Source organism: Danio rerio, chromosome 9 (assembly GCF_052040795.2).
Source record: "Danio rerio strain M-AB ecotype USA chromosome 9, GRCz13ab, whole genome shotgun sequence".
NCBI lineage: Eukaryota > Metazoa > Chordata > Actinopteri > Cypriniformes > Danionidae > Danio > Danio rerio.
The window spans coordinates 34,472,595-34,496,345 of NC_141029.1; the positions used below are offsets into that span (position 1 = coordinate 34,472,595).

Consider the following 23,751-nt stretch of genomic DNA (forward strand, 5'->3'; position numbering starts at 1 on the left):
TACAACTCTCTGCTGTTTTATAACATTATCATTTGCTTATGTCATGTCAGTCAAAATGAACTAAACTTGTGAATGCTGAATAGTCATTCCATATAAAACTAATAGTCCTCATTTCATAACTTGAGTCCTTAAATACAAAAAGGTTGAACTAGTTGTCAAATTTTATAAAAGTTTTAACCTTTTTTCTCTGAAAATGTCTTCTAAATTGAACAATTTCATAAATGATTTACAGACTTGTGTATGTTGTAGGTTCAGTTCCAATATGTACTGCAATATTGTTTACAGTAGTGCACAGATCTACCCAAATTAAGTGTATGTTTGTTGTAAATAAAGGTGTATTTATTCTTTTGCACAATGCTGTGAATAAATATGAATTGCAAAGAGCAAATGCAGTAAAAATGTGAAACATACATGTTCAAAGTCTTGTACTCAGATACCTCACTAAATGCAGTGATCTCTAACTTTACTGTAGTTTTCAAATGGCTGTGCAAATAGTAAATAGTGCTGTCTCGAGCATTTTCAGGAAGTGTCACCAAAATCTGACGTTATTGTTTTGGAAAAAAAATGTACAAAGTAAACTGTCATAATGAAAACATGACAAAGCCATTCGACTATCTTGTTCATAAACAATGGTGTCAGGACTTTTCATCTTGATGACACTAACACTATTATTGACATGAAAACTTGCTTTTGAGGAATGAGCTATACATTTTGAGCAAGTGACATGATTTTGCAGGTTATCAAGTAGTTTTTGCAGTTTGTACTAATTGTTTTGAGAAATGCATTAACTGTTGTGTAAATGGAAATAGTGCACCAAAAGCCACTGAGAAAAACTGTAATTTCCCCTCACTCTACAACAAATCCTTTAAATGTAATGATACATTTTGCAGAATGCAAATTATCATAAACAATTATAAACATCAAGCCTAAAGTACATGAAAATATATTCAAAGTAAAACCAAATCTAACGACATGGTAGGAATGTACCACATCATTTATTAAAACAAACAAACAAACAAACAAACAAATAAATAAATAAATAAATTAATTAATTAATTAATTAATTAATTAATTAAAAACAAGCAACTGTTTTAAAAATATACAGTGGTGTTTTTATGTGAAATTAAATTCTTTGAACCCATTTTATTGTTTTCTACTAATGTATGGGATTCATAGGTGTACAATTTACAAGAGAACCAAAATTACATAAAGTTTTAATTACCTCTGAAGCAAAATAGCGTAATTAACAATGATAATAGATCCATCTATGTCCATGAATAACTTTAAAGCAAGCATATTTTGACTTTCATCCTAACTATTTCTTGCTGTTGCAATGATTTGACTAGAAACACAGCTACATGCACTTTCTATTTATTAGTTACTCACTCCACAACAGATCCTTCAAATGTAATGCTAAAAATCTCAGAATGCAAATTATTATAAACAATCCTAAACGTCAAGCCTAGAGTATATGAATTTATTCTAATGACGTGTAGGGAATGTGCCACAAATACTCATAGTGTCTCCCTTGATCAACAATGTGTACATGCTTTGTGCAATTATGTATTTTGCTTTGAAATGAAAGTTGCAGCATGTTTCAGATGATGTACAAGATGCTGTATAATCTGTACAGTAGGATTGTTTTTGATTGTCTTACCGCTAAGAGGTCTTTGTGGGGCCCCGTTGTGACGACTGCGGTGACCAGTGGGGCTGCCGTTGAGCTCTAGACGGCCCAGCTTTTGTGGAGGGCAGCCGATATCAGGGCTGCTGCTCCCACGTCGCTCGGGACTGTCCCGCAGTCGAGGACTCTCTCCTCCACCACGCTCCATCCCCCTCCACACTACAGGGGGAACACCAGCCAGAGGATAAGGACCTGAAAAAGAGTGAAAAAGCTTATGAAAACACAGCCAATATCAATGCAACAATTGTACATCATAAATCAAATGTGCAATAATAAAAATAATTAATTAAAATAAAAAAAATCACTTGATCAATCAAATCAGTCAATCAAAAATAAAACCCATTCAATTAAATCAGTCAATCAATTCTGAGCAGCCTAAATTAAGCAAAATGTAAATTAAAACTACTGCATGAAATAATGCTAGAAAGTACTCCACAAATCAGGGTTATTATTCTTAATTAAAAGTAAAACCATGAATTTTTTTTTTAAATAAATGTAATAAAATACATAGACATATTTTTACAGTGCTATTACTAATCTTTACACACAAAGACACAGACAACAATACATGGACATCAAACTCTGTCCTAAAATACAGTGAAATGTTTAAGACGCTGCCATCTTATCAACACAATCAGCAAACAGTTCAGCAGAGATCCAGCGTCTCGTTCTGCTCCAGCGTCTATGGGAATGTAAACTGATGGAGATGAACACTTATAAGCGAATGTGTTGCCAGAATGCTAAACTTCTATAAAAAATGTTGAAAGCAAAGATGCTTGAAATATGTTTATCAATTGAGTTATAAATTGAATGCATGAGTGTGTTTTTTTTAAGCACATGGATGTCTGAACACATTCATCTGAGCGACTGGGAGCTCCACTGGGATACTGTCAAGAGGTCTTTGTTTGCAAGCCAAACCTTTAATATTGGTAATGTCCATCAGAGTCAGTGCCAGACTGAGCATTGAGTCCAAGCCAAACGTTAAAGACTTTGGAACATACTCTCAACTGGAGCGCTTTGATTTGCATATCACTTCCTAAATGCAGAGGGTTAGTTGGATGGATGGATGGATGGATGGATGGATAGACGGTTAGACAGACAGACAGACAGACAGACAGACAGACAGACAGACAGACAGACAGACAGACAGACAGACAGACAGACAGACAGACAGACAGATAGATAGATAGATAGATAGATAGATAGATAGATAGATAGATAAATAGATAGATAGATAGATTCAATATTTTCAATTCAATTCATTCTCTCTGCTATTTTCCTCACAGTGGTTATGCAGAAAATATCCATCATTTTTCTGGCTTTGACGTGAAAAACATCATCATGGAACATAAAAAAGTCCAAAGAGAATTACAAGCTGGATCTAAATTCTCAAAATGAATAATAAATTAAAAACATTAGCCTCTGCGTGATTAAAAAGCTAATGCGGGTCCAGAAATCAAGTGTCTGAATTCTTTTCAAAAGTTTAATAAGCGGGTGGGAGGGAGAAAAAACACTTTAAGAGCATTTGAATGGAAAGAAATGTGTTAGGCTGAGGGAACAAGAACCGATGGTCCACACTGTACACACATACACACATACACACACAAGAAAGAGATTTACAGAGCCTTTGAGGCAGTTTAATAGAGCTCAAGTGTGAACAATACACTACAACAATGGACATGCATGCTTATGAAAACACTCGCATACATATACAAAATTAATAGCGCCCATTAAACACAGCTTTCCAATTAAAACTGACATTCTCTGAGGCCATTACTTCTCATTTCTGTCATGGGATTTTTTTTACCTGGCACTAAGTTTTAAAACACTGCAACTCAGTAACAATAACGGATAAGGTCTTAAAATATAACAGATTCAACCCACCGCTATATGTGTAAGATCACTGTGAACTCTATGAGGCGAACTGATCTGCTTTTAATTAACAGCTCGTCTGCGATGTGGGTCTGCCCATTAAACTTGCAGTCCCAGGGGTAAAATAAAATCTCTTCAGCAAAAGTGTCTTGAGATGTTTCAGATGCTTGCGAGGATAAAACCACAAACGGACACAATGTCCATTGTCTTTGATGCATTGACAATCGGTGACACTATGGATGTTATATATGTTTGCCTACAAATGCATGTTTATCAGGTCTTATTCATCTGGCATTGATGGCTTGTCTTTGCTCCTTCCCTCACTGGGCTTCACAGGTCCAAACCTGTCTGATTTTAATGAGTCTTCTGATCCCAATCAAGAGCCTGTCTGAATCTCTTTTCCAATCTCTATACCAATCTTTTTCTTTCTCGCTATCTCCAGCTAAGCACCAAATATTTGATGGGTAGATAAAGAGAGCTCCAGTGTGTCTGTTTGTCACTTGCGTATGGAGATTTGCAGTGATGGCGCTATAAAAAGTTTATTCTGGTTAATACACAGCTGCTGTCATAGATCAATTCAAGCCTAACACTATTTTGTATACTTTCACATTAAACTAGTGTGATTTAAAGTTTTGGAATTCATGAACTCAAGGTAAAAAGAGACAATTCATTACTAGATCTAATCCAGACTTTGCTGAACTAATAGTGAGGGGCTTTATCAATACAGAGTGTTTTTCTTTTTCTCTATTTTAGCATAAGACTGGAATGAAATTACTTTTCATTTTGTGTGTAAATTGAAATGGACCATTGGAAGATTATGAAGCATGAACTGGAGGAATTGCTAATAAATAAACTCTGCCACTGAAATATCCTTTTCAGTCATCAGAGAAATTATTTAAAATTCTTAAAGAGACGGTTCACAAAAATATAATCAAGTTCACACAAAAATTGTCACATAAATATCACACCTTATATTTACTCACTAGAAACTCACCCTCGAGTGATTTCAAAACTGAATCAGTTACTTTATTTTCTTAAACACCAAGACATTTTGAAGAATGATTAAAAAAACCTGTAACCACTGACTACCATAGTCAGAAAAACAAATACTATGGAAGTCAATAGTAACATGTTTCTAGCTTTCTAAAAATGTAAAGGGTTAGTAAATAATGACAGAAAATTCAGTTTTTTTGGTGAACTATCACTTTAAGTCTGTTATGTATTTTTTTCACAAACACATACATGTACAGTTGAAGTCAGAATTATTAAACCCCCTGAATTATTAGCTGTTTATTTTATTTTATTTTTTGCCTAATTTCTGTTTAACGGAAAGAAGATGTTTTCAACACATTTCTAAGCATAATAGTTTTAATAACTCATTTCTAATAACTGATTTATTTTATCTTTGCTATGATGACAGTAAATAATATTTGACTAGATATTTTTCAAGACACTTCTATACAGCTTCAAGTGACATTTTAAGGCTTAATTGTGTTATTTAGGTTATCTAGGCAGGTTAGGGTAATTAGGCAAGTTATTGTATAACGATGGTTTGTTCTGTCGACTATCGAGAAAAAATATATAGCTTAAAGGGGCTAATAATTTTTACCTTAAAATGGCTTTTAAAAAAATGTAAAGACTTTATTCAGAAGAAAAAATATTATCAGATATATTGTAAAAATTTCCTTTCTATGGTAAACATAATTTGGGAAATATTTAAAAAAGAAAAAAATGTGAAAAGGGTCCATAAAATTACTTTTCTAAGTAATGAGTAAAGTAACGCATTACTTTAAAAAAAAATAAGTAATAATATTTGGGTTACTTCTTAGTGCAATTAATTTGCTTTTAAAAAATAAATTGCTGAATTAAAATTAAAGTAGTCTCAATGATTCACGCAGTAAATGAGAGAATGTGTTCATTATTTCGCAGGAAAGAGCATCGTTTCAATGTACAGTGATTTTACTTAAGATAAAAAGTACAAAAGTAGTAAAGAATAATAAACTTTTAATAATCTGTATATGCAGCATGTATAGCTATGGAGTTCTCAGATAACATAATTGTAATATTTTGATGTGTTTTTGAAAGGTAAATTAAGGTTTAGGTTTTATAGTGCGTTGTTAAATTGCAGAACTTCTCTAATAAAATAGAAAAGAAAAAAGACAAGTTCTGAATGGGATCAAGCCTCAGCCAGGTTATAAAAAGTATTACTTGCAGTACTACAAAAAGTAACTAAGCAACACGACTAGTTTTTTTGGGGGGGGAGTACGTCAATATTTTAATGCATTAATTTCAAAAGTTACTTTCCCCAACACTTTATATATATGTTATACATATACAATAAAACAATTAAATCATAATCTTAATTTAAATAAAAATATTACATACAGTAATAATGGGTAAATAATAGCAGAACTGCAAAATCTTGAAGAGAATACACTACTTATGCTATTGCCAATATGCAACTTTGCATGATGATAAAAAACATACATGCTAAGCAGCCTTCCTGATAAATGACTCACACCATGCAAGTGAAAGATGCACAGCACCTACATTGCAATGCTACACCAACAGGTATTCACAACCAGATACACGGTTTGGTTTTTATTTGTAATGCTTGCAGCCACACATTACAAACATAACTAATGACTGTTATGTTTAGGAGTAGATGAGAGAAGCCAGACGAGGGAGTGGAACAGAACTCCGATCCCATGAGACTCAAATTTCCAAACTATGGCGACCACACTGCAGAGACCCTTTCTTAAGCATACGATCTACATTTTCAGCACTTTCCTTCACTAACGTTCCCAATTGTACTCTTTTCTTTGGCACTGAGTGTGGCCTTTGCCAGCTGTACCACACACAGGAAACTGAGGGCAGTAAACGACACACTACTGATCTGACTATACTCACACTGTCAGTCCCTACACACACACATGCAGGGAAAGAGCGAATATCGAGAGAGACTAAAGAAAAGGGAAAAAAGGCAAAAGATTGGAAAATGAATAGAACAAGGAATGAAAAAGATTGTCTAATTTTTTGCTCGTTTTCCAGCTCAGAGTAATAAAAGCCCTTTACCCGATAACAGTTAATAACAACTAATAGAGACGTGCATGCAAATGAACGATGAGATAAAGCTGCGTTGTTAAAGAACTTGGTGGTATCTTTGTGTTGACAACATGCTAAGGCGTTAACCTTATTGACCAGGGAATAGGGCTGTGATACTCATTTATTGCAGGGTTATTAAAGCATCGGCTCAGTCAGGGTACAGATAAAGCAGCTGAAGATGGTTGAGGGATTCGTATTGAAGGCCCCTCGGTGTCTCACAGGTGTGTGCGTTGGGAAGGGAAGAACAGATAGATAGCAGCTTATCACCCATGAATTTGATGGCAGATCAAACTGTAACCAAGACCGATGATTACACTGGAAATATACATAGTACCACAAGCTCAATACAGGACTTCCTTGGACATAGATATAAAGAAAAATGTAAATTAATAAAGCAAATTTGAACATAATTTAACCCATAAAATTAAGTTTTATATCAATTGATTCAGAAATATCAAATAGTATTTTGAGTAAAACCACTCGAATTATAATTTTAGGTTATTTTCAATGCAAATATATGAGAGACAATTTAGGCAAGAAGCGAATAAGTGTCCATAATATACAACTGAATCCAATTGCAAAAAAGAAAAGAAACAAATTACGGTGTGGCTGAGTTGGCAAATGTGACTTGTATGAAAAAAAGTGTCCATTTAGATATGAAGAGACGGTGCGACAGACCTTCTGGGGACCAAGTTTAGTTCAGTAATAAACATCTTAGACAGTAAAAGATAAAGAGTGAGCAGCAGTTTATTATGTTCTCCCTAAATCTCTTGCTTTCTTGACTCGCACATAGACAAAGGCGGACAAACACAAGTGTACACAAACACTCAACACACACAAACCACAGAGCAGGCTCACTGCTCTGACACTTCCAGGGACCACACATTGACTCACAAAAATCACACATGGTAGACTACACTGAGTAGGGCTATAAAACACATATGAACACATACACACACAAACATACACACACACACACACACACGGAGTCAGTATGGATTTAAGTATGCAGAGATTATTTATATGTATATGAGACAAATGAGGTCTGTAGCTATTTTTTATGTTTATTTTGTCAAATACTTAAAAAAAAAAATTAAAACGCTTTTGATAAAAACATAAATACATTCTTGCAAATTCAAGAAAGATCCAAGAACATAAATGAAGCTAATTTCGTCTGAAATGAAACTACAACACTATTATTAATGGATAAAGTTTTTTTTTATTTTAAGTTTATTGAATAGCTACAGTATTTATAAGCCCAACTTAAAAATTTATATTTTTTTATTGTTTATTTCTGCTGCTTCAAAATTTCATTTGCTTAATGTATAGGTTTCATGTAGTGACAACTTACTCATATTGAAAAATGAATTGAATTAATAATATCTTCATTACATAATATCATTGCAGCCAATATTTGATGGAAGCAATCCACAGATTGACTTTCAGTCAATCAGTCAATCTATTAAAAGGCATTGTGAGAACAATAGGAGAGGAATATATATATATATATATACAAGGCCTATACCGAACTTTTTCGACTGTTATAAAAGTGTCTTGGTTTCGGGAGTTATGCATGAATCTATGTACATGACTTAATTCGTTATTATTATTATTATTATTATTATTATTATTATTATTATTATTATTATTATTATTATTAAAACAATACCAGTTTTGTGTGGTTGCGGAAAAGCAACAAATGAATGACGTGCCAATTGCACCTATAGGTCTTGACGAATTTGCGGCAAATTAATATTTTTTAACTTGCGTGCCAGAGTTTAGCCAGAGTCTTTCCATTCTCCTAAAGTAGACTACAACCTAAGAACAGCTACCACACAAACACCTGTTTACTCTGCACTTAAATCAATGCACACATCATCCGCAGATTTAAGCCGTCAGGAGGAACTTTAAGTTGTGGCGGAAGAATTCAATTCAATTCAATTCAATTAGCAAATTAAATAATGACAGATTATATGATATAAATGACATATTATAATGCAATAATACAATACTGTATTTGACTATTTTAAAAATAACTTTATTTCTACATTATGAATTTAAATAATACTCGTCTCTGCTCCTTTTAAACAGATAGCGTCAAGCGTCTTATGTATTAAACAAAACAATTAGCAAGTACTGTAAGTAGCCTCCAGGCTAAAGTAAAAAATGTTCTGGCGCTGAATTCTCCCTGAAGGTAAGGCTGGATAAAACATGCGGTGATTGAATGCTGGATTTGATCCATTTTGATGGGCTCCCCAAAGCGCGAGATTAAAGTATCTTCAGAGGCTTCCATCTATTGCAAAATTACTGAGACGTATAGAGACTCTCTGTTACGGAGACTAATTAACGTTTTGTTTTTCCTTTTGGTCTTGGTTAAGAAAACGTCTCCGCTGGCTATGGGGGCCAGGTTTGTTCAAATGAATAATGGATACATCAGTGTAACTTTAAAAAGAAACAGAATGATCTCTAACGCTGATGGCAGATATATAGCAATCATAGCCCCTCTTGCACAGACATGATTTTGTGAGTGACTCTTCAAATGCATTGCTATAATGTTTTAAAGTGATGTATACATAAGTCGGAGTTTGAAATGACAGGGGAAAAATATCGCATGTAATATAATAACAAATCAAGTGTGCGTTTTTTTTTCTTCTTTTTTTTTCATTTAGCTATTTTCTTGAGAGTCTAATAAGTGTAACTGTCTCCTGGAATGTGGTTCAATTTCTATTTAATGTGTATTGTTTTTGACAACAGAAGGCAATTTCATTACTTAATTTTGAGATGTCTTTTTTCTTTCTTTTACTTGATGCAAAGACGGCTCGGTTTACTTCCGTCATCCTAATGTTAAAGAGGAATCCACAGACTCTGTGTAAAAGAAAAATCACAATCACTTCAAAGGCGTGTGCCATTTTAAAGAGGGACACTGTGTATTGTCATAGCGGGAAACAGTGACTTCCATGTGCTTTGACTTTTTATCGAGTGATTCTGGTTCGGTTTAATTCGTCGGATTATTACTTTTAGGTCTGACATAAACTTAAACCACTCAAACTTATTTTACAAATACACTGTCTAGCTGTCCTATTCTGGTTTATTTTGAGCTGTCTGTATAGAATATTCGGCTGTTAGGGTATTTTGACAAATGCAAAACTTAATTTAATTAAATCAATTTAAAAGCACTTTTTATATTGTACTGAAACACCAAAGTGTAAAAGTGATTTTGCTCGAATAAAACATCCATAGAACTTTATTATGTCCGCTCTAATGCTTCATATTCTCCTTCATAGGTTGTTTCTCTTAAAACACGTTGTTTAACAATACAATGTTGTCTCGATACTTTTAACGTGAGCTACTTGCACAAATTCTTTAAAACCATGGAGAAGCAGCATTAAAATATTATTGTCAAACGAAAAAACTGTTGACGTTAAAAATCATGACGCTCCTCAAATTTTCACGGCTAACATTTATTTGACACACTTAACAATTAATAACGATGTTTTTGTTCTGGTCTTTGTTCATTTTTATAATAATATACGGAATATGTCATTTGCATCTGTATATTACAAAATTAAGCAATCAAATTAAAATGTATGAAAACATGGGCTTCACATACACACACACACACACACACACACACACACACACACACACACACACACACGACGTGAGGGCGATGAGACCACAGACAAAAGTCAAACACGTGTGAAGCTAAACTAAAGGCCTAATCATGTTGAGGCTGAAGTAAAAAAAAATCCTATTGAAAATGCTATGATAATGTCGTATTGCACTATTTAGCTAATGGTTTAAATGTCATAAATCAAAATAAGATTAGAATCATTTTTAAACCATCTATACCTTAAAACGAAACACACGTCAAAAAAGAACAATAAATACATTCCAGAGAAAACCGACGATCTGGTATATTATATAGCCTAAATATTTAAATTTAGCAGAACAGGAAAAATGAGCTATAGGTAATTCCTTAAAGATAATGCCATTATTCAAATTTCCACACGATTGATGTATTACAAGATGTATTAACCTACTCTGGTTGCTCTTGTCCTATACTTTCCTGACTTTGTCCTTAAATGCACTAGCCTATTCTATAATTTGTGAATTGAAATTCTATTAAAAAGTTAAATTTGCAAAATAATTCTTAAACCATTATTTTTATTATTATCATTAGACTGCTTAATAAATGCAATTGTTACTAGTCTAATTATTGCGAATCCCTTCCTCTCGGCTATTGCATTCAGCATTTTACCCTTTCCACGTCAACCACAAGTTCTGTAACTTCAACATTTGTTATTTCTTACATGAAATAACGAGACAAAGTTGCTGCAAGAGAAGTATGTTATTAGTGTAAATGTGTAAAACATCCATAGCCTTTTAAACTGTTTATTTAGGCCTAAATGCATTTTCTTAATAAAGGCTCAAAATAATTCACTTTCACATTCAAACTCATTATTTACCTTAATCAATATCCAGAATAACAGAGATGCTACTTAGCTCCAATGGGAACCTGTTATTACAGTAGCAGCTATAATGAATGCATCTGATGAAACAAGACGAAAGTTATTTTCTGTTGCACTTACTGCTTATGGCGTGTCGGTACCTCGGTTGGCCGTTGAGAGGGCTCTGTCCATTGATTAAAAGTATTGAATCCAGGGCTGGGCTTCTCGCTGCCTCGTGGAGGACTGAAAACGGTCTGGTTCGGTGTTGGACACTTGGGCTCCGTGCACTCTGCTCTGTGATCGAGCCACTGGAACTAAGAGACTCCAAGCTGAGGGGTACAGGTAGTAGGAGACAGACAGCATGAAGAGAGAGTGCTCGAAATAGGATGGTGCAAGAGCACAGAGATCCGAGAAGTTTCCGACAAGCGACCTGCGACCGTCTTTAACAATCTTGCTCAGCGTTTACCGCGAGTTTGAATCACTAGTGTCCGTCGCTGAAACGAAAACCTTAACAGCGGGCGAGAGCATCAAAATCTGAACACGTCCGTATAGGTTGCTGCATGCACAAAAAGAGAAACAAAGCTAAAACAGACGTTACCTAGGCTATCTACTTTGGACGATTCGGACATTACCTATTAGAGCGGCGTAAAATCTCAAGAGCAACAACGTAAGTGTGTCACTTTCAATCTCTTCCTTGCGCGGCGCGCAGACTGACGGAGAGCCGAGAGAGGAGTGGGAGTGGGAGGGGAGGAGGACTGGAGAGCAAACGTGGAAGTGTGACAGGGAGAGAGGGAGGGAGGGACGGGGCTGTCCAAGGTAAGTAATTAATGCATTCCATGTATAAGTTATCAATAAAGCGCACTTCTGTTTACCTGACTTCTGTTTTAACACTTTTTTATTTGGCTTGACATTCGCACAACTAATCGTATTTATTTTTTAAAGAAATTGTTTCAGATCAATTACACATCGGCATCTCCTTTTAATGCATTGATCTCGACGTGAACATAGCGCGTTTTTGTAAGTGTAGTATGTTAATTATGCTAAATTAACTAGTAATCCGGCAGACCGACGCAAAAATACCTACTGTAGAAAGTAGACTATATGCAACGTGCAAACTAGATGAGAAAAATACACAGATGGGTTTATAGCTTATTGTTAGGACGGAAAATGGGAAAACCTTGTTTGGAAATGATGGAAGATGCACTTTATAAATTTAAAATGTAGCGGATTTAGTTTTTGTCTCAATTAGCGGAGTTGTTGTCTTAACGGAATGGTTGATTTCCCAGTCTTTGGTGGTCCTAAAAGAAAAGGACAACTGAAATCGCAAATGACACCATCTCAAAAACCTGTAAGCTTTGAAAATTGAAACAATTTACATTAGAGACAAAATTGAAATCTTGACTTGAATCGGTTTATGGTGTGCACTGCTCTTTTGGTGTCCAAAAGAAATGAACGATGCTCAAAAAGACATTTGCATGAAGCTGATGGTTCTGGTTTAGGTTTTAATTAGCTGCCTTCATCAATTCTTTCAACAAATTCAAATCACCCCTACAAGCTGTCAAAGTTCAACCTGAAAGCTCCGTAAAAGGAAATAGGAACGATATAACTTCTAATTACAGAAAATTAATTTCTAATAACAAATTCTTAATTTAAAACTGTGCAATTACTCAGCTATGGCCTCTGTCAGTATTTCACATAAAGCTACATATAAGCTTCAACACATCAGGATTTAAATGCATGCACACATTTAGATTAATCATAAAGTCTCTTACCTTGTTCCACAATGGTTTGAGAGCTCATTAAGTGCACAATGGTGTGTATGCAGTTGGCTGTTCTGCTGCTTTGAGACACTCTGGGGTGTGTGAGCGAAAGCTGGCTGATTCTCCCACCTCATTCGTCACTATTATAATATAAGATAATGATCATGGTGATGATGATGTTGCAGCGTTGCGTGACAGGTAAAATGCAGCATGGAATTGAGTTGCTAATATAGACTAAATAATACATTGTATAAATACATAGAACATTCTAATATTAGTTTTTAATGTGTTCCTCTGAATTTGACCAACCTAGTTATAAATAAAACGTGAAAAAGAGACGAATGTCTTCTTCATATCTGGGCTTTTTAATGTACAGTAGCAAATACGTTTGTGGCCCCTGACAGAATAAAGACATCTACAAAAACAATGCGTTTCCTATCAGTTAAATTTCTGTTTTCAGCAGATGCCTGTTTATTTCCACAACTCTACAACCAAATGCAATATTAGGAATAAGAATACAAAAATCGTTAAATAGCGTAATATTATATAGACACCGATATAATACAAATAACAATAATAATCACAGTAATAATAATAATAACAATAGTAATAATAATAATAATTATTATTGTTGTTATTATTATTATTATTATTTTAAAGTGTTGATTATTGTATGGAAAATAAAAACGACACATTACTTTTCAATCTTCAATCTGGCAGATAAAGATCCAATCAAAATGATTAACAAAATAATAATCCTAATATTTTGGTAATGTTTAATATTAGAAATATTTGAACCAAAATTATTAGACATATTATAATTAGATGCATAATGCATCCCGGGTTCTCAAAGAGAAAAACACAGGCTATTCGCTGATGGCACGCGAGCTCTCTCTTTCTCCCTCGATGAATTTAGTTTATGTTATATCTGAATGCAAAATTAAACTGTGCTATTCGGTGAACACGACTTCCGTGAGAAAATTAATATTTTATCGCAATAGGCCACAAAGCAGCAGGTTTAGAGATGAACAAATATATGTGATACACATGCAATGAATGAATGAATGAATGAATGAATGAAAAGATATGGGCTAGATATAGCTCACTAAATATTTAAACAGTATTATGATGGCATAATGTACAAAACCACCAGAAGATAGGCCTATTTTACTTATTTGACCCTTTCATAATGTTTTTTTATTATTATTTTATTTCAGTGCCTCTGCTAAATGTTAATTGCTTTGTTATTAAAAAGGCTAATATAGCAGTTAAAATATCTAAACGATTTATCAAGCTTAATTAGGTATAATTTTAATTGTATTTGGTATGAATTATATATATATATATATATATATATATATATCATCAGTTGATATCGCAGATACAAATAGGAAAAAAAACAAACGTGAAAAATCAGTATATGTCTACGGGAGTGTTTCTCTTATTGATATAAACGTATTGCACGCAAAAACGTGGTGTTTAAGCACACTTAAATTATTGAACTCTGGCTTAATTTGTAAAGCCTTTTTGAGCATCTTTTTTAGGGACCTCATGAGCTGTCTCTTTTCCATTTCTTGGGTAACTGGGGATCTAAAATTAGCTGACTACTTGGAGTCAAAACAACATTCAAGCAGAAAGAGTCAAACCGTGAAACAATTAAAAATATATATGCCCGAGACTTCAAAAACAAGAAAACATTTCAGGTTGAAAAAGTAAATAATTGAAAAGATGCAGTTTCCCCGATGAATCTATAAAACATGACAATAATTACGTGGAGGTTTGGAACGTGCGGAGCTTCTGTTTCGAATTAAATCATAACGTCACACGTCCAAGACTGATTGAATGAAGCGACATTTCATTAAAAAAAACAATGGATTTTCTTTTAAATTAAGCTTTAATGTGAGCTATTGTTAACGCCCGAGAAATAGTTAATAGACATTATTACTTTTAACGACTTTAAATTATAGAAAGACTTATGCCTTCTTCATCCAGATCTACATTAAAAATCTAATTTAAATTCAAAGAATAAAACATCTAGGGCATTTAAAAAAATATGTCTGGTCCCGCAAAACATCATAAAAAATATAACATATCTAATGGATTTAAACCAACATTGTCGGCCAAAGGTAAAATTTGCCTATTTTCGAAACACAAACATTCATTGTTATTTCTGAGTTATGTTTGTGTTAAAAAAAAAAAAAAATTAAAAATTCAGTGCCTTCGGGTCATTGCTGATTCGGTTGACTGCATGGTCTTTAAGTAGTAAATGTGGAAATAGCATCGTCTACTGGCCAGAATCAACACTGCATCAGCAGTCCAGAGGTGAATTGTTTTGAAATTTGTGTTACTTGTTTTCATAAAATGTGCTTATTACGATGGGCGATTTAAATAATAAATTAATTATAAATAATATAAAATAGCACCCGCACAGTGCAGATAAAACACCAGGTGAATCACAGCAATCCTCAACGGTGACAATCAATCTATGAAGGGGAAAAGGCAATTAAAACACTTAGGCTAAATCAACTTCAAAAAAATTATATAATAAACTAATTTCACTAAGAGCATTTTTTTTCTTAATTTTTTTAGATAATAGTCATAGTAAAATTATTATGTTCACTGCTTCACCACTCATCACACATTGTTTAACCAGCCTGCATGTTAAACTCTAATGTGAAATAAAGTATGATATTCCATCTGAAAATATGTTAAATATAAGCATATTTGTAAGCATATTCATGCATGATCATATTGAATTAATAACAACAATTATAATTATGACATTATATTATGCATATCGTAAATTAACTAGTCTCGGATCATTAATTATTACAAACTATAAAGCTAAGAATAAATTAATTTCGATGTTGCTCGAAGCTTTAAATCGCCTTTACATTGATATTCTGCAGTCTGCGCATGCCGCATGACAGGCCTGAATGAACTAGTCTGTTTCATTGCATGTTGCATAATGGCCACAAAACAGTGCTATTTCCCAGCCCTTTCATTGACAAGACGAACAAAACGAACACTAACATTTCTGGGACTGACTTGCAAAACACAAGAATAAATATATGCATCTTTCGTATTTAAAAAAAAAAAAAAAGGTCTTAAAGTTCAGCACTTTCAGACTTGACAGCTCCAGTTAACGATGAACTCAGTTCAAATGTACAGTCTGGTTTGGAAAACAGTGTTACTTTTTTGTAAAACATCCTATAAATACTATACATTTATTTTGAAAGTGTGATTTGTAACGTTTTCGGAAATTGTATGCATTTACACAAATGCCATCACAATACAATAGCCTGCAAACGAAGTTATCAGAAAAAAAAAACTTTATGTAACATAATCGCGTCGTGTTGATTTCGTTATACGAAAATAAAGCGGGCGAGCGATGTGATTTTATTAAAGGTGTCTATAATAGGTGTTATCTAATAGTAGGCAAATTTAGCATGAAATAAAACATCCCAAATATATACTTCAATCCCATTTGTTTTTAAGTGAAAATGTAATGGGAATTAAAGGAACTAATTGCTTTCATAGAGAGGTCACGATTCCCCCGTATTTCCACCTGGAAAAATTGTTCAGATGTTCCTAAGAAAACAAAATTCAACAAGAACAACTAAAATGATGATAATGATAATGATAATAATAATAATAATAATAATAATAATAATAATAATAATAATAATTATTATTATTATTATTTTATAACTACTATTCTATATAAATATATCACAACAAAAATGCAAACATGACAATTAACCTAAAAAGTACTGATAACATTTTGTTTGGGAAAAAAAACATGTGCAATACACGCGGTCCTGCAAAACATATATGTTCCATAATTTATGTTTTGCTTGTCTTACCAATTTATGGTCTCTTGAATGAATGTTTCGCACGGCGTAACATTTGTGCACGCAAATGAGATCTAGACTAAATGTTCTTTAAAGACAACAGCAAATCATTTCGTTTGAGAGCCGAAAAACACCCAAAACTGTTTTGCAGGTCCAAGCATTAGAATTTACCTGAAATGAAATCCGCCTGACCTGAGACATTCATGCAGGGCTATGGAAAGCAAACGCGAGTTGTTAAGCGTGAGCAACTCTGCACTATGTCATTGGGCAAAAGTATTTGACAGTTGGAATGATCTGTAAATACTTCATTAGACTGTGTATGAGTTCCCCGCTTGTGCCTCATGGTCCAGTTCTGGTAAGATTTACAAATGATAACATAAACACAGTGAAAAGAAATTGATCCAGCGTTTGAAAGCGGAGGAGGGGCCCTTAAGAATGTGATCTGCCCACTTAACATGAAAACCAGGACGTCTGTGGGGCACGATGAGTTTTTGACCCACAACATGACTCGAGCAGTGCTTTTTCTAATGAATTTATTCAAGTTCAGCTGATAAGGAGCTTCGTCAATGGACTTCGCAGGTCTGTGCTGAAGGTAAGAATCACAGCACAGTTTCTGGACAAGGAAAGACTGCGCTATTGGTGTGCACTGTGGAAGTTTTGATGGTCGCACGGCCCTTGCTTAAAGATTAAAGCTTTAAATATTGTATGGTAAAGATTCTTGCTTTTGTGGGATTGAATGATAAATAGCACGTATGTATTTGTATTTAGATTATAAATTTAAGTATTAAGAATGTAAGACTCATCAAAAGTGCTTAAAATACCTTTTACTGTTGCAAAATCCTCAACTGTAATATAAACATTTACATTAAAACTAATATCTAATTAGTTCATGTAATTATTAATTTAAAAATAAAGTTTTAAAAATATATAATTTAAATTTAAGCTATATATATATATATATATATATATATATATATATATATATATATATATATATATATATATATATATATATATATATATATATATATATATATATATATAGAATGAAGAATGGACAAAATTATTTATTAATAATATATTTTGAAACAATAGTCATTACATATACAAATATATCAATTTTTGCAACCTAAACTTAATCAATGCAACAATATTTGCCATTGTATGTTTTGTTAAATTTTTTTTTGCATTTTTCACATTGTGCACAAATAAATAGACTTGTTTTAAACCTATTTTTGCCTTTTTATTTTCAGAAAATAAACACTTTAAACAAAACATGTGGCAGCTTAAAACTGAACTCACCATATGCTACAGTTTTAAAACACTAAGATATTTTAATTCAAATTGGTCTCAAATTAACTAAACTGTTGCATTAAACAATTTAATTAAAATAATTTAAAATGGCAAGGCAGTAGATGAGTTTTCCATGTTTTGGGTTGAATCTTACAAGTGCAGCATTAGAAATGAATCAGTTTCAGCCATACACTACCCCATCCCTTACCCCCTCTCAGACCGTAATCTCTAAATCCCAACAATTCAACCTGAGAGAAATCTTAAAATAATTGGACCTTTTCTCTGCATTCCTATAGGAAAACCACAGCCAGCACGGGAACAGAAAGGCCAGTAGATGTCTAGACAAAGAATCAACATTTACACAGACAAATGCACCACACTCAAGGAGAACAGGCTTTTATCAATGGTTTGTCTCTGGGACGTAGGTGATGGAACGGACGGATGGGAGTTGTTTACAGCTACTGATGCTGATGCCATTTGTGTCGTCATTAGCTTAACAGGGACCAAAGTCCACTTTCATGGTTCTTGTGACAAGGACAATAAACAAATTCCTAAGAACGAAGCCCACAAACAGTCAGACATCTCAAACACACCTTTGAGTAACACAACAATTCACTGCCACTGTGATCAGTGAAACACTTGTAAATGTGAGATTCACTCTTAATGCAATGGAGAACGCTTTTCAAAATGTTTAATCACATATCCTCAGCCAAATATTTAGACAGATAGGTATAAAATAAAGTCTTACCCACTTTACTCACCACTTGCTTCACTCTACATCAGTCAGTTTTCAGACTCTCCCAGCCTTCGCTGACAGCAGTTTGGCAGAAGAACAATTTAGTCAATCAAAGAAAGCAAGCGGCCTACACAAGTTTGGTTTCACGACTGGGCGGAACTATAGGACACTTCAGTGTGAATCATTTACTGCCACTCACCAATGAAGAACCGAGCCATTGGCCGCTAATGTCTTCGATTGGCTTGTCATCTGTCAAAGACTCTGATTTACGATTTGCTTTCTGTAGCAAATTGATGGCTGGGTTTGTTATTGGCGAACTTCAGTGAAGCTAACCAAGAAATGGTTGTTGTTCAGACGCAGATGAGGTGAGTTTTCTGTCGAACGGGACGGCGACACACGCTGACGTGCTTGTTAGAGAGGGTTAGAGCAGAATTACACATCACTGATCCACCTTCTCGGTTCAAAATCGTCTCTGGCTCTGTGTATGTTCCCAAAGCTGGAATAGATTTATGTGTTTCTGATGCGCTAAAACACTGAGTGAAAGGACAGGGAAAATACAAAGAGAGCGAAAGAGAAAGAGAGAGAGAGAGAGAGAGAGAAAGAGAAAGAAATGGGGACTGGAGCCAGGTCATATTACTCTTACTTATTAAAACCTCAATCAGGTCTGAGAGCTCTGGACTAGAGCAGCCTGTCAGACTCGACTCAGAGCAGTACCACAGAACTTGATCCTTCTCTTTCTCTGTGACATGTTTGTAGTCTACATTTCAGTTCATTTACAATTATGACTCAGTGGCATGCAAAAGAGACATGTTTTAATGCAAAGTATCACAGATTTGAAGAAAACAGCAACAGTGTTTGGCCACAAACCCCACAGTATCCAAAAGTCAAAAATGGATATTTAGGTTTTTTCAGTGTTTAGCGGGAAAAAAAAAATGCATATTTTTTTCCTGAATTAACTTTTACAAATTCAAAGTATGGTTACATTTGCATGTAATCAATTCATTAAAAAAAAAAAAATCAACAAAACAATATAAAATACTTCCTAGCTTGTGATCATCTCTTTCCTTCTGCCTTGTTTAGTACTTTAAAGCCATTCGTTTTGATAGTAATATGTGTGGTGTTGGGCAAGGGCTCTAAGGTCAGGGGTTGCAGTGGTTCTGTGATCCTGTGTTTGTTATTGCTATGCTGCCCTTGGCCAGGTTAACACAGCGCCGTCATCTCAGACGTCTCACTGTGCACCGTGAAGGGGGAAGGTGGAGGTCGCCCTCTTAAATGTGTTGATGGGACCTGGGGTGGCTAATCTAAAGTGGTGAAATGTTATCCCACTAAAGAGGGGGAAATGAAATTTCAAAGCACACTTACCATCGTGCGCCTGCTTCCCTTGTCAGAAAGGCCGCTCGCCAAATCGCTGCGCTGTTGAAGAGGATAAGTGACAGCTGGAGGGAGCTCTCACACTTCAGAGGCCAGCCGTAATGCTCAAAATCTGTGCTGGAAAATCATTAGAATAACACTGAGAGTTTACAATTGAATGAATAAATATTAATGTGATTAAAATTTAAAAATTTAAAGTTGCATAATTTATAGATTAATTTCATAATCTTTAAAATTTCAACAACTATTATTTTATTTTAAAAAAAAAATTATAATTATGCAAAGCATTCCTTAAGCACTTCAGTCATCAATTTAAGCTTTTGTTTTGCACCTAACAAAAAGTAGGCTAGAGTGACGCAGTGGCTGTAGTGCTGTCGTCTCACAGCAAGAAGGTCGCTGGGTCGCTGGTTCGAACCTCGGCTCAGTTGGCGTTTCTGTGTGGAGTTTGCATGTTCTCCCTGCGTTTGTGTGGGTTTCCTCCGGGTGCTCCGGTTTTCCCCACAGTCCAAAGACATGCGGTAAAGGAGAATTGTGTAGGCTATATTGTACGTAGTGTGTGTGCGTGTGTGTGTTTGTGGATGTTTCCCAGAAATGGGTTGTGGCTGGAAGGGCATCCGCTGCATAAAAACGTGCTGAATAAGTTGGCGGTTCATTCTGCTGTGGCGACCCCGGATTAAAAAAGGGACTAAGCCGACAAGAAAATGAATGAATGAAAAAGTAGGCTATACTACAAAGTGCTAGATTCTTCATAGTCAGTAATAACATTAATACATTTATATATACAGTTGAAGTCAGAATTATTAAACCACCTGAATTATTTGCCCCCCTGTTTATTTTTTCCCCCAATTTCTGCTTAATGGAGAGATTTTTCAACAAATTTCTAAACATAATAGTTTTAATAACTCATCTCTAATAACTGAATTGTTTTATCTTTGTCATGATGACAGTAAATAATAATTTACTATATATATTTTAAGACACTTGTTTATAGCTTGAAGTGACTTTAAAGGCTTAACTAGGTTAATTATGTTAACTAGGCAGGTTAGAGTAATTAGGCAAGTTATTGTATAATTATGGTTTGTTTTGTAGACTATCAAAAAATAGCTTAAAGGGGCTAAAAATTTTGACTTTAAAATAGTTTTTAAAAAAATTAAAAACTGCTTTTATTCTAGCCGAAATAAAACAAATAAGACTTTCTACAGAGGAAAAAATATTATCAGTCATACTGTAAAAATTTCCTTGCTCTGTTAAACATCATTTGATAAATTAAATTTAAAAGGCGTTTAATTATTTAGATTCAACTGTAAATGCTAACTTAAAAATAATATATAATAAAAAAAATATTTAAAGTATACTGATGCAGTTAAAGCAGCAAATTATATTTGGAACTGCTACAATTGAATTTAGGCATCAATATGCAAATTTTATAGAATCACAGAAGTAAGTATGTGCACAGATGTGTAATGTTTCCCCACCAAGTAGCATTGACACAACCACTGGCATGACATGAATAATAGAGTGCTTTATTTAGTCATTTTCAAGATCCCCGGGATGAATTGTACAGCAAAAACAAACAATAATTTTAAAATAATAATAAAAAAAACTCATAAATATCATATGAGATTAATTTAGTAACGACGATGCTCATATATGTCACTATAGGCAGTTGGGTAATCAAACTGTCAAAATTAATAAAAACATAAATCAAAAAATTCTCTTTGCATCCTAAATAACAATCCTCCAACAACACTAGTTTCTTCTGTATGTCACCAATGGCAGTTGGGGTGTTGATGCAAAAAAACAAAAAAAAAACAAAAACAAACAAAAACATAACCAGAGCAGTTAGCGTGAAAGTTAATGCATTTGCATTTATAATTACCAGGCTTTTGCAATTAATGAGTTAACTTAGCCTGACATATTTACGACTGCTTGCCACATAAGAATATCTCTTTTCCTTATCCTTAAAATCAATGCACAGTTTCAGCCTGTTTAAATGATAATCAAAAGATGTTTAAATCGATTAAACCCTCTTTCCTTCAGCTCAAAGGGACGAGTCGCCCTGCATTCCCAGTCCTATTCAGTAATACTAATGCAGAACACATTTAGGGCCACAGCGCTCAGACCCAGGCAGCGGTAAATTGGGCTAAGAGAGCTGGCGCAGCCACTTAATCAGCCATTATTTATGGGGCTCAGTGGTTTAAATTAACAAGAGCAGGAACTGGGGCCAGGCCTTATGGGTTTATAACTGCTGTCAAAATAATCACATACAGATATATTCATCAGAGCGCAAACCAGATCAGTTTAGCGCCCTCCCCCTTTCCCTACCTAGCCTTTCACATTCTTGACACCTTCCTCTTCTTTGGTACTCCATCTCATGAACCACATGAGATAACTCCACTTCCCAGCAGTGACTTCTTGCTATGTATTGGCTCAACACCATCTATTCGCTCTCAACACGTTTTTTTATAGGAGTAACACTCAGCTCTTGGACAATGACAACATACCCACAGTTCATTAGAGAAAACGATGTTGGCAGGATTGAGGAGGGAAGGAGGAGTCAGAGTTGTGTTTGAAAGGAATGGAATCTCTGAATAAGTAATACATGATCGTTGGATCTGCCTGCTTTGGGAACAAAGGTATTTGGCATTCTGGACCGATCCGGAACCAGATTGAAGAAATACCAACGAAAAAAAGACAATAGAATAAAAAGTGCATGAGACTGAGATTCTGGGTGATCCTCATTCTCCATGTGCCATTAATTAACTTAATAGCCTTCAAGTTATTTAGAGGATAAAGACTCTCAGATGAAGGGTGGAGTCCAACAGCAAGTACACTAATGGTTATGCAAACAGCTTGACTTCAGTTGAGCATCATATATCTAATAAAATCAATTCAATGAGTGGTGACACTGAATAGCTATTATGTTTGTCGAAAGAAAATGCAATTGTTTCTTGTGCAAGAAATGTAGAATTAAGCAAGAGTTAAAAGTCTTTGTTGTGGTCCAGAAAGTTACAAATATAATCTTGGAATGGCAATAAGAAATAGTAATGAGAATAAACCTGGCGTCTGTTTTTTTTTTTTTTTTTGGCCTGTGTCATGCCACTACTACTTTTACTCTAAACATTTTTGACATTTCACCTTTTAATTTGATAACTCACACATCTGGTGATCTATTTGTCCATTCTTAGTGAAATGGTTTCAGTTGACAATATGGCATTTAGTTTGAAAAATGGTTACACAAATTTTTTGGGTTTGACTAACTGCCAAGTTTATAATCAGCTGCACTGTATTGTTCAGAATGTGCCTGCGAAAACTGTCAGGATCATTTATGGTGACAGTGTTCGTTACTTACAATCAATGTGGCCAAATAGAGTTCATAAATAACTTTACATCACATAAATATGACAAAGATGCATTTGCAGGTTTTAACTAGAGTCATTATGTTCTGAAAATCACGGTATTAAATGTCATAATGTATTCGGGTCCATTTTGACTTGCAAAAGATATAAAATGAATAGTTATTGGTTGGCCCACACAGAATCTGTGTGCGCAGAAAACCACAGATTTTTAGCCTATCATTCTGTCTATTTATTTACTTGTGTAAATGTGTACAAATGTATATCTTTAC

General features: G+C 34.3%; 1 protein-coding gene and 1 long non-coding RNA gene across 6 annotated transcripts in view; one reads left to right on the forward strand and one right to left on the reverse strand.

The window, feature by feature from the left end:
* satb2 (SATB homeobox 2) overlaps positions 1-23,751 on the reverse strand; it is an 81,215-nt gene that overhangs the window by 46,414 nt on the left and 11,050 nt on the right. For 2 of the 5 annotated variants that reach the window (XM_087266778.1, XM_087266777.1), the window contains exons 1-3: positions 12,882-12,972; positions 11,251-11,438; positions 1,658-1,873 (exon numbers count right to left, since the gene is read on the reverse strand). In XM_087266778.1, the coding sequence (XP_087122904.1) occupies positions 1,658-1,829 (172 nt within the window). In that variant the 5' untranslated portion in view covers positions 1,830-1,873; positions 11,251-11,438; positions 12,882-12,972. Of the gene's footprint in view, positions 1-1,657; positions 1,874-11,250; positions 11,439-12,881; positions 12,973-20,114; positions 20,241-23,751 lie in introns of those variants that run through there. The other 3 variants (XM_087266776.1, XM_087266779.1, NM_001128532.1) reach the window with 3 other exon arrangements.
* Positions 17,031-18,776, forward strand: LOC147835337 (uncharacterized). The gene is made up of 2 exons (XR_015499650.1): positions 17,031-17,315; positions 18,313-18,776. It is a non-coding gene; the product is annotated as an uncharacterized LOC147835337 (long non-coding RNA).